An 18,257-nucleotide genomic window follows, 5' to 3' on the forward strand; every position below is an offset into this window, starting at 1 on the left:
GAGGGCGGGCTATTAAGAAAACATTAGTTTAGGTCAATTCAAAGGGAACTTTTTTTTTTTTTTTTTTGACAAAGTTTCACTCTGTCACCCAGGCTGGAGTGCAGTGGTGCGATGACATTTTAAAAGCATGCTGCAAGCTTTTTTTCCCCTGCCTTCTCCCTCTCTCTCTCTCTCTCTTTCTACCTATTACTTCTTTCTTTTAATTATAAAAGGCCAGTATGCAAGAGAGGCCCCGTCATCATACAGGCCACCATCTGTTGGCAGGAATGCAATGTGCTCTGGCCGGGGTGGTCTCAGTTAACGGGTCTACCGACTGACTGCTAGTCAGTTGAGAAATCTCTTCAACTTTCTCACTGGCCCTACAGTGTTTGTCAAAGGCAAATACTGAACTGGGGCACAGCAGTGTTTTAAGTCAGAAATTTGTGGTATGGGCAAGAATGCAAAGTTTCCTCCAATCCACAATCCTCAAGTTCTCTGTGTGTGTCTCACCCCCGGCCAGCCAGCCAGCCAGCCAATGTCCTCTGGGTATCACCAGCCTCTGTGAACAAAACACGGACCCTGCCTTCCGGGGGCGTACAGTTCAGGTGGGGGGCCAGCCACGTACAAGCCTGCACAGACTTCACATGCCTGCCACCATGGGGAGTCTCACTGTGCCCTGACCTGGCCGGGTGGGGGCACAGCTAATCAGGAATAAGAACAGAAGCAGACACGGCGAACCCGGGAAGCCATGGTGTGGAGGTGGCTTCGGCCGAGCCTGGTTTTGGGGAACCCGGGAAACCGTGGTGTGGAGGTGGCTTCGGCCGAGCCTGGTTTTCTGCTCCCTCCAGGGTCTCCTGCAATTCCACATGGCAGCTTAAGGTGGAGCGGGGGAGAGAATTCAAGATTGGCTCCTCTGCCCACGCCAACACCTCCCACCTCGTCAGGAGGGGTAGCCTGTCCAGACAGGGCTCCACTGCACATCCAGCCTTGACTAGGAGGCTCTGTTTCCCCCAGGGGGGCCTGAAAGGGGCCTGCATCCTACAGGATGAGGGAGGGAGAGGGGGCCCCAGCCACTTCCTCCCAGGATCCTCACCCGACACCCCCAGCTCTGTGCTGTTGCCCATGTGGCCTCTCCCCCGTGGCTCCCATCACACTGCAAATGTACAATTCTGTGTGATGATTCCATGCCTGGGCTCGCGCCTGGCCCAGTCCCCAGAACACAGTGGAGCTTGATACCTTGAGTGAATGAGTGGATGCGCCATGCTCTGGGATAGCACCGGAGAAACAGTCCTGGCCTGCCACGGGGTCCTGGTAGAAGAGTGCAGAACACTAAAAAAGCAGCAACCGGCAGATTGAATGTAGGGGGCGGGGGAGCATCCAGGAAGGGCCCCCCTGAGGACAGGAGATATAAGCTGAGTTGAGGTTTAACAAATGGATTAGCCAGGCAAAACGTGGGTTGGGGAGCTGGGGAAAGAAGGTTTTCAGGCACAGGGAAGTGGGGAAGAGGCTTTGCAGTGGTCAGGAGCTGAGGGAGGCACTGTGGATAGCAGAGGGGCAGGGGAACAGGTGCTGGGACTCTGTGCGGCTGGAGCAGGGAGCGGCAACGGTGAGCAAGCTCAGAAGCCCTTCCGCACATTCACTGAACAAACACCTGCTGGGCACCCACAGTGTGCCAGGCACCATGCCAGGACTTACAGGCCGCTCTAAGACTGTGGCTCTGGATCCCAGAAGCAGGGGATCACCCCAACAGCTGTGGGCTGCCCAGGCCAGAGGAAAAGGAGAGACCAGCCGTGAGGCTTCAAAGTCTAGAATTAACAGCAACCGGCATCTGATAGGATGTGGGCAGGGAGAGAGAGACATTCACCAATGGCCTGGGTGTCAGGCCTTACAGCTGGGAGGCTGGAAACCATGCTCATCCCAGACCCGGGGAGAGGACAGACCACAGTGGTGAAGGGAAGGAGAGTGCCCTTTGGGATGTTAAAAGTCCACATGGCTCGGAGCCCAGAGCCCCCCATCGGGCAGGCGAGGCCAGGCAGTGAGGCATTTACATCAACTGGCACCAACCACAAACAAGACAGGCCAACACCAGCCAAGCCCCAGTGGATGAAAACTTTGAGCTCCCAAGGACTGGGAAATAAAACCACTGAACCAAGCTTATTATGAAATCAATCTCTGCGAAAATGGGACAGGCTAGGTGTTTAACAAAGTATCGCTCGCTCTCATTTTTTTCTGAACAGCTGGCAGCGATTATATTAAGTTTCCATTTCAAACGCATTTCCTGCCAGTTACACATTTGTCTCCTCCCCTTCTGTACAACATGGATAATAACACGGGAGAAGCGCAGGTCTAGGAAGAGAGAGGGTACAACAGCCAGGTAGGACATGTGTGTGTGTGTGTGTGTACACCAGGGCTGCAAGCATCTTCACTCACTGCCGAAAGCAAAACCCCACGTGCAGTCTAATTTGAGGGCTCCACCTAATTACCAAACGTCACACTTCTAAAGAGAGTGGAGGCTGCATAGAGCTCAAGCTGGCAGGATCCTTAAATACTCTCCCTTCTCAGGCACTAAAAGGAGGCATCAGCTGCATGTCTGGGCTTTGAGAGAGTCATACCGTAAGAGCAGGCACACTGATGCTTTTGGAAGAGATTATGAATCACACCCTGCCTTGGAACAGTGCACAGAGGGACCCTGAGCGGGCCATGAAGCCACAATGCAATGCAGTTCACTTTTCAACCTTTGTAGTTTAAGTGGAAAACCTAATGCTTCTGACAAAACTGCCTGATTTAAATGTTCTCACTTGAAAAAAAATAATAATGATTTAAAAAGGAAATAAGACTCCCATTTATTTGCAAAGCACAGTACGGGCTGCTGGGTGTGCCCTGTGCCCAAGCACCTGGGAGCCAGCCCTAGACTGCGCAGCCACCTGCGGGCGGAGAGGGGAGGGGCCAGGTGTCCTCGGCCTCTGATGTGGTTTCCACCCTGCGCCCTTTTCTGAAGACACACATCCTAGAGCCCAGAGAACTTGAGGGCTGGAGGGTTTAAGGCAAGGCTGGATTTCATTTCTATGTTGAAATTCTTAAGAACAGAACAGTGTGCCGGGCGCGGTGGCTCACGCCTGTAATCCCAGCATTTTGGGAGGTCGCGGCAGGTGGACCACGAGGTCAGGAGATCGAGACCATCCAGGCTAACACGGTGAAACCCCGCCTCTACTAAAAATACAAAAAAATTAGCCGGGTGTGGTGGCGGGAGCCTGTAGTCCCAGCTACTCGGCAGGCTGAGGCAGGAGAATGGCGTGAACCCGGGAGGCAGAGCTTGCAGTGAGCCGAGATTGCGTCACTGCACTCCAGCCTGGGCGACATAGCGAGACTCCCGTCAAAAAAAAAAAAAAAAAGAAAACAAAAGAACAGTGGGCCTGGCACGGTGGCTCACGCCTGTAATCCCAGTACTTTGGGAGGCCAAGGTGGGCGGATTATTTGAGGTCAGGAGTTCGAGACCAGCCTGACCAACATGATGAAACCCCATCTCTACTAAAAATACAAAAATTAGCCAGGTGTGGTGGCGCCTGCCTGTAATCCCAGCTACTCAGGAGGCTGAGGCAGGAGAATCGCTTGAGCCCATGAGGCAGAGGTTGCAGTGAGCTGAGATCGCGCCACTGCACTCCAGCCTGGGTGACAGAGCGAGACTCCGTCTCAAAAAACAAACAAACAAACAAAAAAACCCACAACAGAACAGTGGTCCTCAGCTTTACAAACACCTCCCTCAGCGGCAGCCAAAGAGGACACATCACAGCAGCCCAGGCCTGCTAGGGGCGTGTTTGCTGGAGGAGGCGTGGCCGCCGTGTGTCCATCCAGACCTGATAGGGCGTGGCCATTGGAGGAGGCGTGGCCGCTGCGGGTCCGCCCAGGCCTGCTAGGGGCGTGGCCATTGGAAAAGGCGTGGCCGCTGCGAGTCCACTTTGGCCGCGGAGAGTAACGGGACGGCGGAGGGGTCATTTCCCGCCGTGCACGTAACGGGGGGCGAAAACCGGCCCCCAGCCCGACGCCGGACCCTGGGCTTCTGGGCCCACCGACGGCCTCCACTAAGGCCCCCTCCCGCCCGCAACGTGGGGGGACAGCTGAGGCCACTTCCCGGGCGGGCCACCCCAACCCAAAGCGGCATGTCGCGGGGCAGCACAGCCTGCGACAAGCGCGCAAAGCTCCCCAGCGGGGCCGCAGCAAGGGCAGGCCTGGGAGTCCCTCGCGCTGCTCAAGGCCGCTAACCGGCACTCAGAAACCAGCGCTCTGCGGCACTGGAGAAAGCACTTCCCGCCCTCCTGCAGGCTGTTAGCCAGGGGATGCAAGGGGAGGGGCCCCTCACGGACGCCCCGCCCGCCCCTCTCAAACATGGCGGCCACAGGCGCACCAAGGGAAGAGCCCCTCACAAACATGGCCGTCCGCCCCTCTCATACATGGCGCCAAAGAGGCTTCAAGGGAAGCACCCCTCACGAACATGGTTGCCTGCCCCTCTCAAACATAGCGGCCACAGGTGCACCAAGAGAAGCGCCCCTTACAAACATGGCCGCCTGCCCCTCTCAAACATGGTGGCCAAAGAGGCTTCAAGGGAAGCACCCCTCAAGAACATGGTTGCTCGCCCCGCTCAAACATGGCGGCCACAGGTGCACCAAGGGAAGCGCCGTTCACGAACATGGCCGTCTGCCCCTTTCAAATATGGCGAACACAGAAGCTACCAAAAAAGCACCCCCCGCAAACATAATCTCTCAGGCCTGCCACGGGCGTGGGAAACATAGCGGCTACAGGGGTGCCAAGGGACGCGCCCTCATGAACATGGCCAGCCACAGGCCGACTGCCTGCTCCAGTGTCCCACCACTGGCCCAAGGCCTGTGACCTTCGACCGCCGCTTACGAAAGAGCCAACACTGTGTGGTCACATGACGAGGGTGCTGCACTGTGATTGGCTGTGCTGACGTCGGACGCCGCCGCGGCGCGCTCTGCAGACTCCGGGTCGCCGCTCCGCCGGGACGCGTTGGCCGGGGCGCGCGGTGCTTGGCTGCGGTGCTCACACTCATGAGGAGCCGGAAGGTGAGGGCTGGGTCCCGGCAGCAGCTGCGCCGGGCAGGGCGGGGACTCTGGGCCACCTGCTGTCTGGAGAACCGGGGCGGGGTCACGGGGTGCCTGTGGCCTAGGAGCGGCCTCCGCTTGGGCCTCGCCCCCGGCAGGAGTTGGGGGCTCCAGGCCACGCTCCCGGGAGAAGGAGGGCTCCGAGGTCACGCCCCTGTGAAAAGGGGGCTCCGGGCCACGCCCCCGGGAGAAGGGGAGCTCCCAGGCCACGCCCCCGGGAGAAGGGGCGTTCCCAGGCCATGCCCCCGGGAGAATGGGGGCTCCGGGCCACGCCCTCGGGAGAAGTGGAGCTCACAGGTCACGTCCCCGGGAGAAGGGGGCTCCCAGGTTACCCACTCCCGCAGAAGGGGGGCTCTGGGCCACACCCCCGGGAGAAGGGGAGCTCCCAGGCCATGCCCCCGGGAGAAGGGGGGCTCCGGTCCACGCCCTCGGGAGAAGTAGAGCTCACAGTTCACGTCCTGGGCAACAGGGGGCTCCCAGGTCACGCCCCCTTGAAGAGAGGTTTCAGGCTGCTTTCCTAGGAAGGTGGGGCACCCTCTCCAGAACTGGTTTCAATTCCTGGTAGTGCTGGATGCTGCAGAGCTGAGTTTGTGCCCCTCAACTGCTGCCACTCCAATGGAGGTCACACAGCAAGTGACCTCAGCTTGGCCCCATCTACTTAATGTGCTAAAAGTGGGGTGATGAGGGATCCACCAAGAGGGTGGTGAGGATTGAAGGGGGGTGCCAGTGTCTGGCAAGGGGCAAGTGCTCATTGCGTGGGTGTAACATTTAAGGCGAAGGACCCTTTTCACAGTGGACCCGGCGCGGGTCCAGGTCCACTTGGGAGGCTCTGAGCTGCATGGAGGCTCTCCTGGTTTGTTCAAATGGGAGTGGCCACTTGTGAATTCCAACTCCTTTTACTATTTTTATCTTTGAACCAAAACTTGTCTCCTGTAGGCACATATACTTGGATCTTTTTTAAAATCCAGTCTGGTAGTTTCTGCCTTTTGATTGAATTGTTTAGCCCATGCACATTTAATATTATTGATACACTGTAGTTAGGTTTACATTTGCCGTTTTACTTTTTCTTTTCTTTATACAAGTCTGTCTTTTTCTTCCCGTTCCTTCTTTAAGTGGATTAAAGTGAATATTTCCTAATGTAGCATTTTAATTTAATGATTTTTTTTCACAACTTTTTCGGGTTTTTTCCAGTGCTTGCTCTATGTTTTACCGTATACATCTTAATCTTCATATTCTCCATATACATCTTAAGCTTCAGATTTGTACTAGGTTAATTCCAAGTGATACAGAAATGTTACTCTTATATGGTTATTTTTGTGGTATTTTGTTATATGTATTACATCTGATAATGTTACAAACTCAACAGTACTGTGTTATTATTATTACTTGCTGTCTGTGGTCATTTCCTTAGCCAGTAGGGGTTTGCTTTCACCCACTTTCTTTGTTTTGTTATTGGCAAATATAGTACATGTCTGTATATATTATACACATATTATTGTATACAATTGCTTTTTAAATTAAGAGAAGGAGGTAGAGGAATAGGCATTTAAACTATATAAGAACATAATTACCTTTACTGGTGCTGTTTGTGTGTGTGTGTGGTTTTGAATTACTGTCTGGGGTCACTTGCTTTCAGCCTGATGAACTTCTTTTAGTGTTTCTCGTAAAGTGAGTTTGTTGTTGTTGTTGTTGTTTTTGCTTTGAGACCAGAGTCTCACTCTGTTGCCCAGGCTGGAGTGCAGAGGTGTGATCTCGGCCCACTGCAACCTCTGCCTCCCGGGTTCAAGTGATTCTCGCCTCAGCCTCTGGAATGGCTGGGATTACAGGAGCCTGCCACTACGCCCGGCTAATTTTTGTGTTTTTACTGGAGACAGGTTTTCACCATGTTGGCCAGGCTGGTCTAAAACTCCTGACCTCAGGTGATCACTGCCTCAGCCTCCCAAAGTGGTGGGATTACAGGCATGAGCCACCATGCCCAGCCCATTTTTGAAGTATAGCTTTGCTGGATATAGGATTCTTGGTTGACAGGTTTGTTTGAGCATGTTGAATATGTTTGAATATTCTCCATTGTTTCAGTCAGTTCATTTATTGAGGTTCCCTTCTAAGTGGCTTTCTTCTTGGGGCTTTCAAGATTTTGTTCTCTTTCAAGATTTTGCCTTTGATCTTTGTATTTTTACAGTGATGTGTCTGTGGATCTCTTTGCATGTATCCTATTTGGAGTTCTGTTCATTAAGATTCCTGGATATGGGGCCAGGCGCAGTGGCTCACGCCTGTAATCCCAGCACTTTGGGAGGCTGAGGCAGGCGGATCACGAGGTCGGGAGATTGATACCATCCTGGCTAACACAGTGAAACCCTATCTCTACTAAAAATACAAAAAATTAGCTGGGCGTGGTGGCGGGCGCCTGTAGTCCCAGCTACTTGGGAGGCTGAGGTGGGAGAATGGCATGAACCTGGGAGGCGGAGCTTGCAGTGAGCCAAGATTGTGCCACTGTACTCCAGCCTGGGCGACAGAGTGAGACTCCATCTCAAAAAAAAAAAAGATTCCTGGATATGTAGGTTAATGTTTTTCTGTAAATTTGAGAAGTTCTCAGCCATTATTTCTTCAAATATTTTTTCTGCTCCTTTCTCTCTGCATTCCTGGTGGTTCTTATTTTGTGTATGTTAGTGTACTTGATGTCCAGCATTTCTCTGCAGCTTGCTTTATTTTTCTTCGTTCTTTTTTTCTCTGTGTTCTTCAGCATGCATAATCTATCGATCTGTCTTCAAGTTTGCTTATCCTGCCAGTTCAGTTCTACTATTAAGCCCTTCTAGTGAATTTTGTTATTTCAGGTTTTGTACTTTTCTACTCCAGAATTTCCATTTGGTTTTTAAGTAATTTCTCTTTATTGATAGTCTCTTTGATGCAGCATTATCTTATGTTTCTTCTTTATTCATGATCTTGATATTGTTTATCATGGCTACCTTGGTCCTTTATATATGTATAAATCCAACATCTGGTCACTCTCACAGACAGCTTCTGTGGCCTGCTTTTATTCCAGTGTATGAGCCTACTTTTCTTTTTCTTTGAGTGCTTCATAATTTTTTGTTGGGATTATGCCTTCATAATTTTTTTGACATTTAGATAATACATTTTAGCAATTCTGGGTACTGTCCCCAACCCTGGGGCTTGTCATTGTTAATATGCTTATTTGTTTAGCAACTGGGTAGATTGTTTTGATAAAGTATATTTCCCCTGCCACAGTGTTCAGCCTGTGATGTTGCTGGTGGGGGGTGGCTCCCAGCCACTCTGGATGACAGTGGTTTTAGTGAGGTCCTTTTCCTCTTTCCCTGACCACATCCAGCTGTTGAACTTCGCTAATGCCAGGTTATTATGCTGTTCTCAGCAACAGCCTGGGCATAAGTTGCTCTACAAACTAATCCAATCAAATTGTGGCTTCTTCGAAGGGATACTTTCTAAGGTCAGTGTTTGGTTAGTTTGTTCGGTGTCCAAGAGGCCTCCTCCCAGCTGTGTTAGTCTCTGGCTCTCTCCTGCGAACTGGTTGGCCTACAGTTTGGCCTATTGCTTGATTCTCCACTGCCTCCACCCCCTTCATCACAGCCTCCACGGTACTTGAACAGCTCCCTTAGGCCGGAACTTCTCCACATTCCATGGCAGGGAATTTGGTGCCTTTGGGCAGATGTAAGAGCTGTCTGTTTAGTTGCCTGCCTCTCATCCCAGGCAGAGCCTCTGAGCCAGGGCCTGCAGCTGAGGACAGTAATGGGCTCCTCTCTGAATGGGGGCTGGGGGAGCTAGCAGCAGCCTGAGATCCTCCAAATGTGTCTTCCCCAGCCTGGAACCACCTCGTATCTAGGACAGGGTTGATGGGGCCCCAGTCTTCTTGGTTCACTGGGCGGAGCCTCTTGCAGAGGCTCAAACCCTACTTGTAGAATGGAGCCAAGGTGAAGCCTTCATTCTACAAATAGGGTCTGAGCAGAAAGGAGGGCCCCTCTTCTCAATCCTACTCACTCAGGACCTGGTCTCAGTCACAGGTGGGATGAGAGCAGAAAGGGAAGCACTGCTGTCCTGCCTCTCCTGGGAAGACACCCCGCTGCCTGGGAGCTAGGGAGGTGGCCCTGTGTTCTTGGCTGCAGCAGGACGGAGCTCAAGTGCCACAGACTCTCCGTGTCCTTACCAAATGTATGTAGGTGTTCTGGAGCAAGTGTTTCTTCATTTGCTGGGTGCCCATAGGACCATTTCCAAAGGCTCTCTAAATGGCTGTTTTGGGACTGCTCATCACTCTCTGAGTAGAAGGTCAGTGAAGCTCGAGCTGTCATGTTGAAGTCAGTCTCGGCCAGCCCTTTTGGAGAAACCATGTTTGTGCTTCTGACATACCAGTTATTAAACAATCTACTGGAATGAGGAGAATCTCAATGATGAGAAAGTCTTTCCTTTTTTGGACTGTGGGAGCAGTCCAAGCTGCCCAGCTGCAAAGCAGGAATCTGCAAGTGAGACTGTGACCAATTCTTGACATTTTGGAGTTGACACCTTGGAGGTGGTTAATCCATGATGAAACTGAAGCTAAGCCGCTCTCATGTTTTGACTCCTGTCAATCCGGAGTGGACAGCAAATGGCCTGCTCAGGTGTCTGTTAACAGCCAGCGCTTCCAGGCCCACCAGATCATCTGGCTTTTCTCTGCAGAAGGGGCCAAAAGGTCCACCTGATGAACCTGTTGCACGTGAAAAGTTCAGAACCACTGCTGCCAAGATGCTGACAGAAGCCTTGAGAAGCACCTGCTGTGGGAAAAGACGTGCAGGCGTAGAACACAGAGTGGGTGGCAGCTTCTTCAGTTCAATCCCCACCTCAGGCAGTTGTTGGGGGTCATATCTAGGGTGAGCTGTGGTGATGGAATAGAGATTTGGAAGCCAGGCATCACTCGTATAACCTCATAAGCTCCTTACCCAAGTTGTCCTCATCTGAAATGGGTGTGCCACTCCTTTAAAGCTGTTCAGGCACTGAGCTGGGCTCCCCACACAGCATACTCCAGCACAGAGCAGCAAAGCGCCCGGAGGAGGGCTCACAGCAGGGAGGAGAGGTGGGGCAGTGGCTTTCTAGGTCAGAGATGTCTTTTCCCTACGAGGCACGTGATGGCGTTTTAGGGAGATGGGCTTGTTTAAGACCCAGTGGGAGAATTTTGATGAGAGATGTTTATGGCAACTCTTAGCAAGTTCTGTAATCTCTGTTGCCTCAGTCCCCTTGGTGTAACTGTGACCATGACGTCTGCCGGGGCTCTCAGCAAAGCCCTGCCCTTGTGAGAGGACGGAGGCCCAGCCCCCGGTGTGCTGTGGTAGCAGGCACTTCACCCAGCCTGTGGGCAACTGGCGTGTCCTGTGTACAGCAGGCGGGCATCCTGGCCTCTGGTGGGCTGCTGCCTGCTCTTCTCCCTCCTGTTTCAGACACACACTCTGACTGCCACAGTATCACAGGACCTTGGAGCTGCCACCCCACAGGGCTTCTGGAGCTGTCTTGGGCTACGGGGTGCATGGCAGAGACAGATTATTTCTTTTTTTTTTTTTTTTTTGAGACGGAGTCTCGCTCTGTCACCCAGGCTGGAGTGCAGTGGCGCAATCTCGGCTCACTGCAAGCTCCGCCTCCTGGGTTCACGCCATTCTCCTGCCTCAGCCTCCCAAGTAGCTGGGACTACAGGCGCCCGCCACCACGCCCGGCTAATTTTTTGTGTTTTTAGTAGAGACGGGGTTTCACTGTGTTAGCCGGGATGGTCTCGATCTCCTGACCTCGTGATCCACCTGCCTCAGCCTCCCAAAGTGCTGGGATTACAGGCGTGAGCCACCGCGCCCAGCCGAGACAGATTATTTCTGTGTTTTATTTTTTTGTTTTTTTCCTTTTTTAATTTCTCTTATCTGCTGTTGGGCAGGGCACTCTTCATCCGTCCCCTTCTGGGTTCCAGTTCTAGGGCCTCTTGGCAGCAGCTCTTGGGCCTTTCCTGGCCATGTCAACCTGCATCGCTCCTGTTTGTTGCTTCTACTACTCACACTCATTGCTTTCGAGTTTTCTAAGTGCGGTGTGGTATTGTAGACTGGATTCTGGAACAGAAAAACAGTTCATGGAGAAACCGATAAAATACAAATAAAATCTATAGTTTAGTGAAGAGTACCGTAATGTCACTAATTTCTTAATGTTGACAATGTCCTGTAGTTGTTTAACATTAGTGGAAGCTGAGTGAAGGCTACATGGCAACTCCCGGTACTATTTTATTATTATTATTTTTTCAGAGACACGGTCTCACTCTGTCACCCAGGTGGAGTGCAGTGGTGCAGTCATAGCTCACTGCAGCCTTAGACTCCTGGGATCAAGCGATCCTCTCACCTCAGCCTCCCACATAGCTGGGACTACAGGTGCACACCACCACACCTGGCTAATTTTTTAAAAAATTTTTTAAAGATGGGCTCTCGCTGTGTTGCCCAGGCTGGTCTTGAACTCCTGGGCTCGAGCGATCCTCCTACCTCAGCTTCCCAAGTAGCTGGGATTACAGGTGTGAGCTATCACACCAGTTTCTTTGCACTATTTTTTGCAACTTTTCTGAATGCCGAAAATTATTCCTAAATAGTTATTTTAAATGTTATGTCTTTAATTAATTTCTTTCTTGTTATTAGAAGAGTTTGCTTTGCATTCAGGATAAAAGAGAGGTGGACCAGTTTGTTAATATTAAAATTTGTGAGACAGTCGCTAGCTGCATTCAGCTAATAGAATAGGACTCTAATTTGAGGAAGAGAAACTTTGGTTTCCTCATGTTACCTTTTTTTAAGAACTTTGACAACGTATGAAAGTTGGAGAGCCTTCTAAGGAAGGGCATGTGCTGCTTATTCTAAACACTTTGAAGTGTTTAGACTTAATTTCCACTAAAGGACAAATGGTGGCTACTAGAAATATACAAGATAAGGGGGACAGATCGTCCCAAGCCTCCAAAATCGTGGAAATAGTAGATCCTGTATCCTAAACCCAGTCACAATGTCGTTTGGATTTACACATTCGGGCCACAGCTGTCTCCACAAAGATGATAAAATCCTGGGAGCGGGAGGGGCTGTCTTCGGGTGTTCTTTAGGTGGGAAATTCTCGTCTACACGTTCATGCTCCCTTCCTGAGAGCGCTCTCTGAGTGGCTCTCAATCTGTCTGTCTAGCTCACAGGTGCAGTGCGGTCTTCAGCGCGCTTGAAAGCACGAAGTTGTTCGGCAGCCAGGTTGGCCTCTGCCCAGGAAGTCGCTGGTTCCACGTCTGCCAAGACAGCATGTCTGGTGAGCCCTGTTACCATGGAGAATGCCAAGATCCTGACTCGAGGGTCCATTTTTATACAAAATTGCCACTCCAAGATGTGTTGCTTTAGAAAAATATCGAATGTTACTTATCTGCCAGAGGGGGACTATTGCAGATGAAAAGGTGACAGCACTGTAATTGCCTTCAGAGAAAGACACACTCTGCAGGCCGGGGCTGGCTCTCCTAGCAACTGCCCACCCGTGTGTGTGTCTAGACCCGGGCCCTGATCCTAGCACCCGCCCACCCATGTGTGTCTAGACCCGGGCTCTGATCCTAGCACCCGCCCACCCGTGTGTGTGTCTAGACCCGGGCTCTGATCCTAGCACCCGCCCACCCGTGTGTGTCTCTAGACCCGGGCTCTGATCCTAGCACCCGCCCACCCGTGTGTGTGTCTAGACCCGGGCTCTGATCCTAGCACCCGCCCACCCGTGTGTGTGTCTAGACCCGGGCTCTGATCCTAGCACCCGCCCACCCGTGTGTGTGTCTAGACCCGGGCTCTGATCCTAGCACCCGCCCACCCGTGTGTGTCTCTAGACCCGGGCTCTGATCCTAGCACCCGCCCACCCGTGTGTGTCTCTAGACCCGGGCTCTGATCCTAGCACCCGCCCACCCGTGTGTGTGTCTAGACCCGGGCTCTGATCCTAGCACCCGCCCACCCGTGTGTGTGTCTAGACCCGGGCTCTGATCCTAGCACCCGCCCACCCGTGTGTGTGTCTAGACCCGGGCTCTGATCCTAGCACCCGCCCACCCGTGTGTGTGTCTAGACCCGGGCTCTGATCCTAGCACCCGCCCACCCGTGTGTGTGTCTAGACCCGGGCCCTGATCCTAGCACCCGCCCACCCGTGTGTGTGTCTAGACCCGGGCCCTGATCCTAGCACCCGCCCACCCGTGTGTGTGTCTAGACCCGGGCCCTGATCCTAGCACCCGCCCACCCGTGTGTGTGTCTAGACCCGGGCCCTGATCCTAGCACCCGCCCACCCGTGTGTGTGTCTAGACCCGGGCCCTGATCCTAGCACCCGCCCACCCGTGTGTGTGTCTAGACCCGGGCCCTGATCCTAGCACCCGCCCACCCGTGTGTGTGTCTAGACCCGGGCTCTGATCCTAGCACCCGCCCACCCGTGTGTGTGTCTAGACCCGGGCTCTGATCCTAGCACCCGCCCACCCGTGTGTGTGTCTAGACCCGGGCTCTGATCCTAGCACCCGCCCACCCGTGTGTGTGTCTAGACCCGGGCTCTGATCCTAGCACCCGCCCACCCGTGTGTGTGTCTAGACCCGGGCTCTGATCCTAGCACCCGCCCACCCGTGTGTGTGTCTAGACCCGGGCTCTGATCCTAGCACCCGCCCACCCGTGTGTGTCTAGACCCGGGCTCTGATCCTAGCACCCGCCCACCCATGTGTGTCTAGACCCGGGCCCTGATCGTAGCACCTGCCCACCCTTGCCTGTGTCTAGACCGGGGCCCTGATCCTAGCACCCACCCACCCGTGTGTGTGTCTAGACCAGGCTCTGAGGCCACTTGTGCTCATCACTCTGCTCTTAGCGTGCTGTCGAGTCATGCTGGCCCATTGCCGTGCAGCCTCACCGCCAGAGGCTTGAAGAGAAAGGCAGAGTGGGTGGGGAAAGGAATCTCATGCCGTCTGCCGTTCACCCTAGCCCAGCCATCGATTCCGAGGAGCGAGTTCCTGAACTTACCGGTGAAGTAGAGCCACTTCCCGGAGCCTACAGCTGAGGGGTTAGGACTTGGCCGTATGCCAGCGTGTAGCACAGAGCTTTGCTCATGATGAGGTGCTTGGTAAAATTTTGTCGAAGTCAATTTAACAAATATTTCTTGAGCACCTACTGTGTGCCAGGCACTAATCGGTGAATAAAGCAAAGACCCCTGCCTTCACAGAGCTTATGCCCTAGCAGAAATGAATGAAAGCTGGATTCTTTTACTGTAATTGTATAATATATAAATATATGCTTCAGAATTCACCTCAGGAGCTGTAACACCACTGGGGAAAACTGAAAGTGTAGGAGTGATGTGGGGTGTGTCTAGATTCAGTCTCACTTGTATTTTGTCCCTTGGTGGCAAAACAGTGAAATGACGATCTGTGAAAGTTGTGGTCACAGCATCTTTATCATTTCCGATGTGAGAAGAAATACTAGCCTCTGGATTGAGGCCTGTTTTATTTGCTAGATATGTCTGGTTCCCCTTACATTTTTTTTCTTGACAGACTTCCTCATCCCACAAAGCCACAGACAGGCGAACGTCCAAGAAGTTCAAATGTGACAAAGGACATCTTGTGAAGTCAGAATTACAGAAGCTTGTCCCTAAGAATGACAGCGCTTCTTTGCCAAAAGTGACACCTGAGACCCCTTGTGAAAATGAGTTTGCTGCAGGCAGTGCCTTGCTTCCAGGCAGCGAGGCTGGCGTTTCTGTGCAGCAGGGGGCTGCAGGTCTTCCTCTCGGTGGCTGCAGAGTTGTGAGTGACTCTCGCTTAGCAAAGACTAAAGATGGCCTGTCCGTGCCAAAACACAGTGCCGGGTCCGGAGCAGAAGAATCCAACAGCAGCTCCACTGTGCAGAAGCAGAATGAGCCAGGGCTACAGACAGAGGATGTGCAGAAGCCACCACTTCAGATGGACAACAGCGTCTTTCTAGATGACGACAGCAATCAGCCAATGCCCGTGAGCCGGTTCTTTGGAAACGTTGAGCTCATGCAGGTAAGAGCGGCGCCTTCCTCCTCCCGTGGGTACTCAGGCAGCAGCTGCACATTCAGGTCACACACTCCCCACTCAGTGCAGGTAAATAATGCCTCGACACAACATTAAACATAAACTAATCATTTTAACCCACGAGGAGAAAATGAAACCGTTGGCTAATTGGGGGCCCTCCCTGCATCTCCCGAGCTGAGAATCACTGCTCTTGGGAAAGATGTGTTTCCATGAAATCAGGTTTGTGGTTTTTTTGAACATCCACCCCACGCTTGCTGTTGCTTTCTTTTGTTTTGAACCCAGCACCTTTCCTCCTCTTTACTCGATCAGCCCAGTAGGGAGCAAGCTCTCATGTAGAGGCGAGCGCTGGGACTCAGGCATTTTCACGCGTCTGAAAGGGAAGAGCGCTCTGCCAGCCCTAGAGCCGCTGGGTGGGGCACATTGCAAATGCGGATGCAGATATGTATTGCTTATGACCGAAGTCATGTTTTCTTCTCCTCTAAGGACCTCCCACCTGCGTCTTCATCTTGTCCTTCAATGAGCAGACGAGAGTTCAGAAAAATGCATTTCAGAGCCAAAGATGATGACGACGATGACGGCGATGATGCAGAAATGTAGGGGCCATGCAAAATAATGTCCTTGAGTGTTCAGTACCATTAACAATGTGACAGTTTAGCACATTACAAGATTTATATAAAATGTATCTCCAAGAGAATGTCTTAATCAAACTTCAGAACTGACCCATCTAAGTCAACAGTGCCAAGCACCCAGTACCTGTGGAGGATGTGCTCATGGGAACGAAAACTCGAACCGTCTTTGAGGTTGCAAAGCTGCTGTGCTGCGCCAATGCCCTTTCTTTTTTTTTTTTTTTTTTTTTTTCCTTGGAGACAGAGTTTCTCTCTTGTCGCCCAGGCTGGAGTGCAATGGTGCGATCTCGGCTCACTGCAACCTCCACCTCCTGGGTTCAAGCGATTCTCCTGCCTCAGCCTCCTGAGTAGCTGGGATTACAGGCATACGCCACCACACCCAGCTAGTTTTTGTATTATTAGTAGACACGGGGATTTCTCCATGTTGGCCAGGCTGGTCTCAAACTCCTGACCTCGTGATACGCCCGCCTCAGCCTCCCAAAGTGCTGGGATTACAGGCGTGAGCCACCATGCCCGGCCAGTGTCCTTTCTTATACACGTCCATACATGATGATGGCTTGAGTCAGCTGCAGGGCAGTGGGCTTCATGAGAGGGATCTTTGTAAAGACAGCTCTTCACTTCAGCTCAGTAGCTTTGGTCATAGGCAAGTTTGTTTTCCATTATCCTAATTTGATGATTCTTTTGATGAATTCAGTGCTAGTTCTTAAAGAACTCTTTTACTTCTGTATGTGGAGCTAATGTTTACCTTGGAAATTTTGCAAAATACATGTAAGAAAGAAATAAAATATATTTTGAAAATATTTTGAAAGCAGTTGTATGTTCGTAAAACCGGATTCCTTTCTCAATGCCTGGGAGCCAAGTGGAGGAAACACATCCTGCCTCAGTCTCATGCTCCCAAATGCTCATAACGCTGGGTCCATCTTTTTTTTTTTTTTTTTCTGAGACTGAGTCTCACTCTGTTGCCCAGGCTGGAGTGCAGTGGCACAATCTCGGCTCACTGCAACCTCTGCCTCCCGGGTTCAAGCGATTCTCCAGGCTCAGCCTCCCAGGTAGCTGGAATTACAGGCATGTACCACCATGCCTGGCTAATTTTTCGTATTTTTAGTAGAGCCGGGGTTTCACCATGTTGGCCAGGCTGGTCTCGAACTCCTGGCCTCAGGTGATCCGCCTGCCTCTGCCTCCCACAGTGCTGGGATGACAGGCGTGAGCCACCGCGCCCGGCACAGGTCCATCTTTTAGACCCGTTAACCACTGAGGCCCCCGGGACAGCGCCTCTTCCCTTCTCTCAAGTGTACTTCTGCTCCCACTTGTCTGCCGCAGAAGTGTCGGGCTTTCCTATCCTGTGTGGTGGAGACGGTCAGCCGTCCAGCGAAGGCCATGCTCTCCTCCAGGCCATAGAGAGGTCCGTGTGCAGCTGCCTGACAAGAACTGCACTCCCCAGCCCCAGCGGCGTCAGGGAGCACCTCACCGTGTGTTCTCGCCCAGGGCAGTGGAGACAAGCCATTGGGAGTGCTCTCTCCATGGCCTCTTCCTGCCGCCGCCTGCACTTAGAAGCCGAGTGGACCAACCAGGAGCAAGCTGGGGTCCCCGGGTGACCAAGGACAAGGAGAAGTTGCCTGCGATGTGGGAAGACTGTGGGCCTTTTCATGAGGGAACAAGTGAGTCTTGCTGGTTTTGAGCTTTTATACGTTTCTGGTTTAATTACAAGAGCAGCTAGAATTAACCCTGTGAAAATGTCCTATGAAGCACAGGAAGGATTTTCTACAACAGATAAATTGGAAGCAAAATATAGTTGAAGTGCCCTGTAAGAAGTGTTTCCGCTCTTTACTATTCAAACACTGCCCTCCCTGAAGGTGTCATTTTCCACTTCTAATGTGATCCTTTTCTCATGAGCTGTGACCTTCACCTGCTTTGAATAACTTTGTGATTTATTGATCAACAAACTATAATTTGGAAATGTGGCTTATAAAGTCATTTTATGATAGCCAGGGAAAATAATTTACAACTTTTGCCGGGCACAGTGGCTCACGCCTATAATCCCAACGCTTTGGGAGGCTGAGGCAGGCAGATCACTTGAGGTCAGGAGTTCGAGAATAGCCTGGCCAACATAGTGAAACCCCGTCTCCACTAAAAATACAAAAATTAGCCGGGCGTGGTGGTGGGCGCCTATAATCCCAGCTACCTGGGAGGCTAAGGCAGGGGAATCACTTGAACCCAGGAAGCCGAGGTTGCAGTGAGCTGAGATCACGCCATTGCACTCCAGCCTGGGCAACAGAGCGAGACTCTGCCTCTAAAATAAATAAATAAAGTACAACTTTAGATTGCTGCGTGAATAACTATTAATAACAGCACCTGGCCGGGCGCGGTGGCTCACGCCTGTAATGCCAGCACTTTGGGAGGCTGAGGCGGGCAGATCATGAGGTCAGGAGATCGAGACCATCCTGGCTAACCTGGTGAAACCCCCTCTCTACTAAAAACACACAAAAAAAATTAACCGGGCGTGGTGGC

General features: G+C 52.1%; 1 protein-coding gene across 1 annotated transcript; it reads left to right on the plus strand.

The window, feature by feature from the left end:
* Window positions 1–4,935: 4,935 nt before the first annotated feature.
* Window positions 4,936–16,549, plus strand: C1H1orf174 (chromosome 1 C1orf174 homolog). Its single transcript, NM_001251898.3, is given in 4 exon segments — window positions 4,936–5,057; window positions 12,276–12,389; window positions 14,623–15,111; window positions 15,607–16,549. Coding segments are annotated over 4 exon segments (732 nt in total). The 5' UTR covers window positions 4,936–5,042; the 3' UTR covers window positions 15,721–16,549.
* The last annotated feature ends 1,708 nt before the right edge of the window (window positions 16,550–18,257 follow it).

The sequence above is a fragment of the Pan troglodytes genome, chromosome 1 (assembly GCF_028858775.2).
Source record: "Pan troglodytes isolate AG18354 chromosome 1, NHGRI_mPanTro3-v2.0_pri, whole genome shotgun sequence".
NCBI lineage: Eukaryota > Metazoa > Chordata > Mammalia > Primates > Hominidae > Pan > Pan troglodytes.